At 44.1% G+C, this 8,986-nt stretch overlaps 1 protein-coding gene across 1 annotated transcript; it reads right to left on the bottom strand.

Moving 5' to 3' along the window:
• Positions 1 to 3,795: 3,795 nt before the first annotated feature.
• LOC306744758 (retinol dehydrogenase 12) lies at positions 3,796 to 7,167 on the bottom strand (the record flags this gene model as incomplete). The annotated part of the gene is made up of 7 exons (XM_079227442.1): positions 3,796 to 4,072; positions 4,374 to 4,578; positions 4,898 to 5,017; positions 5,095 to 5,256; positions 5,470 to 5,661; positions 5,847 to 5,981; positions 7,029 to 7,167. The coding sequence occupies 7 exons, from the start codon at positions 7,165 to 7,167 to the stop codon at positions 3,967 to 3,969; spliced, it is 1,059 nt and encodes a 352-aa protein (XP_079083568.1). The 3' UTR covers positions 3,796 to 3,966.
• Between the last annotated feature and the right edge of the window lie 1,819 nt (positions 7,168 to 8,986).

Below are 8,986 nucleotides of genomic sequence, written 5' to 3'. Positions count from 1 at the left end.
ATGACAACACAACAACAATACGACGACAACATGAGACAACGCAACAACAACAAGGACAACATGACGACAACACAACAACAACAAGGACAACATGACATCGACATGACAACAACAAGGACAACATGACAACGACACAACAACAACAAGGACAACATGACGACAACACAACAACAAGGACAACATGACAACGACACAACAACAACAAAGACAACATGACAACGACATGAAAACAACAAGGACAACATGACAACGACACGACAACAACAAGAACAACATAACGACGACACGACAACAACAAGGACAACATGACAACGACACAACAACAACAAGGACAACATGACGACAACATAACAACAACGACAACATGACAACGACACGACAACAACAAGGACAACATGACAACGACACAACAACAACAAGGACAACATGACGACAACATAACAACAACGACAACATGACAACGACACGACAACAACAAGGACAACATGACAACGACACAACAACAACAAGGACAACATGACAACGACACAACAACAACAAGGACAACATGACAACGACACAGCAACAACAAGGACAACATGACAACGACACGACAACAACAAGGACAACATGACGACAACACAACAACAAGGACAACATGACAACGACACAGCAACAACAAGGACAACATGACAACGACACGACAACAACAAGGACAACATGACGACAACACAACAACAAGGACAACATGACAACGACACAGCAACAACAAGGACAACATGACAACGACACGACAACAACAAGGACAACATGACGACAACACAACAACAAGGACAACATGACAACGACACAGCAACAACAAGGACAACATGACAACGACACAGCAACAACAAGGACAACATGACAACGACACGACAACAACAAGGACAACATGACGACAACACAACAACAAGGACAACATGACAACGACACAGCAACAACAAGGACAACATGACAACGACACAGCAACAACAAGGACAACATGACAACGACACGACAACAACAAGGACAACATGACAACGACACAGCAACAACAAGGACAACATGACGACGACACAACAACAAGGACAACATGACGACAACACAACAACAACAAGGACAACATGACGACAACACAACAACAACAAGGACAACATGACGAAACACAACAACAACAAGGACAACATGACAACGACACAACAACAACAAGGACAACATGACGACAACACAACAACAACAAGGACAACATGACGAAACACAACAACAACAAGGACAACATGACGACAACACAACAACAACAAGGACAACATGACGACAACACAACAACAAGGACAACATGACAACGACACAACAAGGACAACATGACGACGTGACAACAACGTCAACAACAACATGACAACAACTCATCCCTGTTCTGTTGTTTCTTCAAACACATGAGAGACAAAATAAATTCATTCACAGATTTAAAAATTCTAAAGAACTATAACATATTAATATTTCATGATTAACTGAGTACATCTACTTTCTACGTACAAATTAGAAGTACTTGTACTTCATCTTTCTACGTCTCCTCACCTTCATCAGTAAAGTGAGTAAAATACTTCTTACTGTACTTCATCAGAGTAAATATTGTACTTGTACCACATGTATCTGACATGTTTAGTTCCATTACAGATTCAGATTAATAATGTACTAATACATGAGGAAGTGTTATTACAGAATAAACTACCTGCAGTATATAAAGTCATTAAGAGTCTTTACACTAATATTACTGCTGTATATTAATATTACTGCTTTACATTAATATTACTGCTTTATATTAATATTACTGCTTTATATCAATATTGCTGCTTTATATTAATATTACTTATAACAATATTACTGCCCATTAGAAAATAAGAGACTTTATATGGAACATGAATTAAATCCTTTATTCTGAAAAACACAATCATGTCCTGTCGTCTCCTTCTTCTTCATCATCATCATCATCATCATCATTATCATCAGAGGTTTTCACGTTACCCAAACTTAAATATATCACATTTTGTTTCATAAACGTTGATTAATTTGATCTAAAAGCTTCTGAATCTGATTATAAACCGAACAAAATGTTTAATATTCTCACTGAAGATAAATATATAAATATATCAACGACATTCAAGGAATATTACATAACTAATAGGAATTAGAAATAGGAAACATGCAGAAAAATCAAATGAAAAACACCCCCCCCCCCCCCCTCCCCCCGCCCCCCAGATGTGTATTTGGATGAATTGAACACCATAAGTAATATACAAGTGAAATATATGGTTTGGTACATGAGAAAATTCAAATGTGCCCCAATGCAAATGTTGGAAACCTCACCTGAATGTTCTCTGTTCTAAACCCTCTAACTTTGTTCTGCTTCACTTTATCAAAGTCAACCTTTGCAGAGAGAATGTTCACATATTGAGCTATGATTTGAGTTAGAGAATGTTCACATATTGAGTTATGATTTGGGTTAGAGAATGTTCACATATTGAGCTATGATTTGGGTTAGAGAATGTTCACATATTGTGTTATGATTTGGGATGGAGAATGTTCACATATTGAGTTGTGATTTGGGGTAGAGAATGTTCGCATATTGAGTTATGATTTGGGTTAGAGAATGTTCACATATTGAGCTATGATTTGGGTTAGAGAATGTTCACATATTGAGTTATGATTTGGGTTAGAGAATGTTCACATATTGTGTATGATTTGGGTTAGAGAATGTTCACATATTGAGTTGTGATTTGGGTTAGAGAATGTTTACATATTGAGTTATGATTTGGGTTAGAGAATGTTCACATACTGAGTTATGATTTGGGTTGGAGAATGTTCACATATTGAGTTGTGATTTGGGTTAGAGAATGTTCACATATTGAGCTATGATTTGGGTTAGAGAATGTTCACATATTGAGTTATGATTTGGGTTAGAGAATGTTCACATATTGAGCTATGATTTGGGTTAGAGAATGTTCACATATTGAGTTATGATTTGGGTTAGAGAATGTTCACATATTGTGTATGATTTGGGTTAGAGAATGTTCACATATTGAGTTGTGATTTGGGTTAGAGAATGTTCACATACTGAGTTATGATTTGGGTTAGAGAATGTTCACATACTGAGCTATGATTTGTGGTAGAGAATGTTCACATACTGAGCTATGATTTGGGTTAGAGAATATTCACATATTGAGCTATGATTTGGGTTAGAGAATGTTCACATATTGAGCTATGATTTGGGTTACAGTTGGACCTTAGAGCTGCATCATTTCAAAGTAATAATCATCCTGAAAGTGATTTTTTTTATAGGCGGACCTGAAACCTTTTCATTTTTTTCTGTGTTTCATCTTCATTTGCTCTTTACCAGTAACATATAGACTGATATTTACACATCTGAGCTAAATCTCACATGTGTATCTTTTATTATAACCAACATTATTCAAATAGTCCTAGTGGTTGCAGAGAAACACCCTTTTTAGTTTGGGGATGACATTTAGAGGAAAGGCCTAAAAATAGGGTGATGTTCTATTGGTGAGAAACAGTAAATCTAAATATATTAAAAGTGAAGGGAACTAGGGAACATGAAGGTTACTAGGGAACATGAAAGTAACTAGGGAACATGAAGGGAACAAGTTGATATTTGAGCTTTGTTCTGATGGAAACAAAAAAACAATCATTCACCTTTTTCAAAACTTTTATTAGAACGACGTCTTTAGTTTTTTCTTTTTTTTGATCACATAATAATACATTTAATGGTGATTTGAAAAGTGATCATAATAAAACAGCAAATAAATGATTTATGTATTCAGTGAAATTACATTATTGTTATTTCTCCCACCCTGGCCTCTGATTGGCTCCCGTCACCTGTCAATCACAGTGAGTGTTTCACAGACGTCGTCTCGTCCTCCACCTGAAGGGGGCAACAGGACCAGAGGTCAAAGGTCAGCACGTGTCCTTTAATCCGACCAATCGGGCGCTCTCCTCCCACAGCTTCCTGGCCACGAAGTCGTCCCGCCCCTCTGGAGCCGCCTCCTTCTCTGCACAGTCGCTGACAACGACAAGAACAAAACTCGTTTATGGGACTTACGGGGACGTGAGTTTGATTTCCACTCAAAGCTCAGCAGCTAGCAGCTAGCAACGGTTCACCTTCAACCTGCGAGTGCTTCGTACGACACCACCTTTACAGCTCCGCCCTTTTTATGAACACACATGGGCACGTTAACACTTAGTTGTTATAATGTGGAGTGTGTCGTTTCCCTTGTGGGGCAGGTATACAGGGATACGTCTTCATCAATGTCAGGTTTTAAGATTTAAGACACACACACACACACACACACACACACACACACCTGAAGTACCGTCCTGACAGGCCCTCCAGGCCCGGCGTCAGGCTGCAGTACAGCGTGGTCTGGCTGCCCTCAGTGGGTGTCTTCATGAGCAGGAAGGAGGGCAGGCTCAGCAGCGCCCCCAGCAGGGGGAACCAGCCATGCACGTGTCGGCCCAGCTGGGTCCGGATCACACCCGGGTGGAGACAGAACGCCGACACGCCCGAGCCTGAGGAGACACCGGGTCAGCATCCGGCTACTGGCAGTCCACTATTACAGTTATCTGGGGGCCCCTAAATGTAGTCGGGACCCCTGAGTGATGTGGGGACCCCTAAGTGTAGACGGGACCCCTGAGTGTTGTGAGGGCCCCTGAGTGTTGTGAGGACCCCTGAGTGTTGTGAGGGCCCCTGAGTGTTGTGAGGACCCCTGAGTGTTGTGAGGACCCCTGAGTGTTGTGAGGGCCCCTGAGTGTTGTGAGGACCCCTGAGTGTTGTGAGGGCCCCTGAGTGTTGTGAGGACCCCTGAGTGTTGTGAGGGCCCCTGCTGACCTCTGAGTCTCCGGCCCAGCTCCCTGGAGAACAGGACGTTGGCCAGCTTGCTCTGCCGGTAGCTCTCTAGAGAACTGTATGTCTTTCTGCTGGAGAACAAGTCGTCGAAGTCGATACGACCTGAAAAAAACATGAAAACTGATTCAAAATAACATCAGGAATACTAAAGGTCAGAGGTCAGAGGTCAGAGATCGCACCCCCTTGGTGGGCGATGGACGACACAGTGACCACGCGGCTGGGGGCGGAGCTCTTCAGCTTCGGCAGCAACAGATTGGTCAGCAGGAAGTGACCCAGATGATTGACAGCCAGCTGAGTCTCAAAACCGTCCTCCGTCAGCCATCTTGGACACATCATCACTCCTGCAGACAGACAGGTGTGGAGGGGGAGACAGACAGGTAAGTAGACAGACAGGTGTTGAGAGAGAGAGATAGACAGGTGAGCAGACCGACAGGTGGGCAGACAGACAGGTGAGTAGACCGACAGGTGGGCAGACAGACAGGTGGGCAGACAGACAGGTGAGTAGACCGACAGGTGGGCAGACAGACAGGTGGGCAGACAGACAGGTGGCTCACCTGCGTTGTTGATGAGGACGTCCAGCCGCTCTTCTCCGTCTGTGAAGTCTTTAGCGAACTGTCTGACGGAGTAGGAGGAGCCGAGGTCCAGGTGTCGGATGACAACGTTCCCGTTTCCCGTCGACAGCCGGATCTCCTCGGCCGCCTGCTCGGCCCGGCTCAGGTCCCTGCAGGCCATCACCACCCGGGCCCCTGCAACGAATCAAACACCCCCATCACCACCCGGGCCCCTGCAACGAATCCAACATCCCCATCACCACCCAGGCCCCTGCAACGAATCCAACATCCCCATCACCACCCAGGCCCCTGCAACGAATCCAACATCCCCATCACCACGGCTGTACAGACACGGTCCCCACAGCGTGGGTAAAACAGACCTCTGCGGGCCATGTCTCTGCTGGTCTCTTTGCCGATGCCGGTGTTTGCTCCAGTGATCAGAACCGTCTTCCCATCCAGACGAGCCGAGCAGCGACACACTCCACCTGCAATCCACCTCCTCAACACCGTCACACCTGGACACACACACACACACACACACACACACACACACACACACACACACACGCACAGACACACACACATGTACACTTGTACAGATATATACACTTGTACAGATATATACACTTGTACAGATATATACACTTGTACAGATATATACACTTGTACAGATATATACACTTGTACAGATATATACACACACACATGTGCACTTGTACATGTGTATGTACTTGTACAGATATATACACTTGTACACATACATATACACATGTACACTTGTACAGATATATACTGTGGCATCACAAGGGGACAGGTAGTGGAGGGGCGCTACAAAATGGCCGCCAGTGGAAGAACTACATCTCCCAGCCTGCCTCACCGCTCACCCAGCTGCAGCTGCTTAAGGCACCTGATTGAGGCAGGGCTGGAGGACTTAAAAGAGAGCACCTGGGAAGGAGAAGGGACAAGCGGAAGGTGAACCCACAAGCCCCTGGAAGAGGACGACAAAGGAGAGGACCTCGTAGCCTGGATTCACCAGTGTTGAGTTTTGTTTGGTTGATTACCCATTTTCTCCTCCGGGATGTTTTATGTTTTCTAACTGGACCTTTTTTTTGATACTTTGTTGTTTGGACGTTACCTTGCTGGTGGGATGGGAAATAAACCTTTACTTTTTGTTAAATACCCTCTGACGTGCCTGTGTCCAGCTCTCCTTTTGCACCGCCCCAGGCTAGCCTGTCCTAGCGACAGCCCGTGACACTACAATACACATACACATGTACACTTGTACAGATATATACACCTGTACACATACATGTACACTTGTACAGATATATACACATGTTGACTTGTACAGATATATATATATAATTATATAGATATATACACATGTACACTTGTACAGATATATAAATATATATTTATATATATATATATATACACATGTACACTTGTACAGATACCTACACATACACACTTGTACAGATATATACAGATACACATGTACACTTGTATACTGAATGTGAAGGTGTAGCAGTGCACCAGTTGCTGATGGTTGAAGCCCTTACAGATCAGGGTGAGTCCCAGCACAGCCCCAGTCCTCAGCAGCTGGCCCCCCCAGCCCTCCTCCACCGGGTCCAGGTCTGGGTCCGAGCCGCCGGTGGTCCAGGGAAGCACCAGGAACCCTCCGGGAGCTGCAGCTCTCATCGCTGGTCAGAACAGACTGAGGAGAAGGCGACCGGGGGAGGGGAGATTAGCAGATTAGAGCAGATTATCAGCTGCTCTGGGATCAGTTAGAGAACAGGAAGGATCAATGCTCTGGGATCAGTTAGAGAACAGGAAGGATCACTGGAACACATGGAACACGCCCTCTCTCCAGGAACAACTGACTCATGAGTCCATGTGTGTGTATCATTATGGAGTACTGATGGAAACAGTACTCCATCAGCACTATCAGATAGTACTGATGGAGTACTATCAGATAGTGCTGATGGAGTACTATCAGATAGTACTGATGGAGTACTATCAGATAGTGCTGATGGAGTACTATCAGATAGTGCTGATGGAGTACTATCAGATAGTGCTGATGGAGTACTATCAGATAGTGCTGATGGAGTACTATCAGATAGTGCTGATGATGTCCCAATCACATGGGAGGGTTTGTACAAGTATTTTACTTCAGATACTTTAAGTCGGCCTGTTGCTGATATTTATATACTTTTACTGAAATAACACGTTCAAAACAGGATTTATTTTGCTCCTACATTTATATTTATTTGTATAAATGGATATATTTTTATTTTACAATCCCATATTCGTCCCACAGTGGGGAACTTTTACATTGCAACTAAACTATGAGAACAGGGATCGAACCGCCTACCTTGTGGTTTCAGGACGACCACTCCTGGGTTTCATGAAGTACCTACCTGTCTACCTACCTGTCTATCTACCTGTCTACCTACCTGTCTATCTACCTGCCTACCTACCTGTCTATCTACCTGCCTACCTACCTGTCTATCTACCTGTCTATCTACCTGTCTATCTACCTGTCTACCTACCTACCTGTCTACCTACCTGTCTACCTATCTGTCTATCTACCTGTCTACCTACCTACCTGTCTATCTACCTGTATACCTACCTGTCTATCTACCTGTCTACCTACCTACCTGTATACCTACCTGTCTATCTACCTGTCTACCTACCTGTCTACCTACCTACCTGTCTACCTACCTGTCTACCTACCTACCTACCTGTCTACCTACCTACCTGTCTATCTACCTGTATACCTACCTGTCTATCTACCTGTCTACCTACCTACCTGTCTACCTACCTGTCTACCTACCTACCTGTCTACCTACCTGTCTACCTACCTGTCTACCTACCTACCTGTCTACCTACCTGTCTACCTACCTACCTGTCTATCTACCTGTCTACCTACCTACCTGTCTACCTACCTGTCTACCTACCTGTCTACCTACCTACCTGCCTATCTACCTGCCTACCTACCTGTCTACCTACCTACCTGTCTATCTACCTGTCTATCTACCTGTCTACCTACCTACCTGTCTACCTACCTACCTGTCTATCTACCTACCTGTCTATCTACCTACCTGTCTACCTACCTGTCTACCTATCTGTCTATCTACCTGTCTACCTACCTACCTGTCTATCTACCTGTATACCTACCTGTCTATCTACCTGTCTACCTACCTACCTGCCTACCTACCTGTCTACCTACCTACCTGTCTACCTACCTGTCTATCTACCTGTCTACCTACCTGTCTATCTACCTACCTGTCTACCTACCTGCCTATCTACCTGTCTACCTACCTGTCTACCTATCTACCTGTCTACCTACCTGTCTACCTACCTGTCTACCTACCTGTCTATCTACCTGTCTACCTACCTGTCTACCTACCTGCATACCTACCTGTCTATCTACCTGTCTGGCAATCTACCTGCCTACTTATCTACCTACCTGTAAACCTATCTACCTGTCTGTCTATGTACCTCCCTATCTACCCAT

This window comes from Taurulus bubalis, assembly GCF_910589615.1.
Source record: "Taurulus bubalis genome assembly, chromosome: 12".
NCBI classification, from domain to species: domain Eukaryota; kingdom Metazoa; phylum Chordata; class Actinopteri; order Perciformes; family Cottidae; genus Taurulus; species Taurulus bubalis.
The sequence above is the reverse complement of the archived record's forward strand: the minus strand, read 5'-3'. Positions and strand labels throughout refer to the sequence as shown.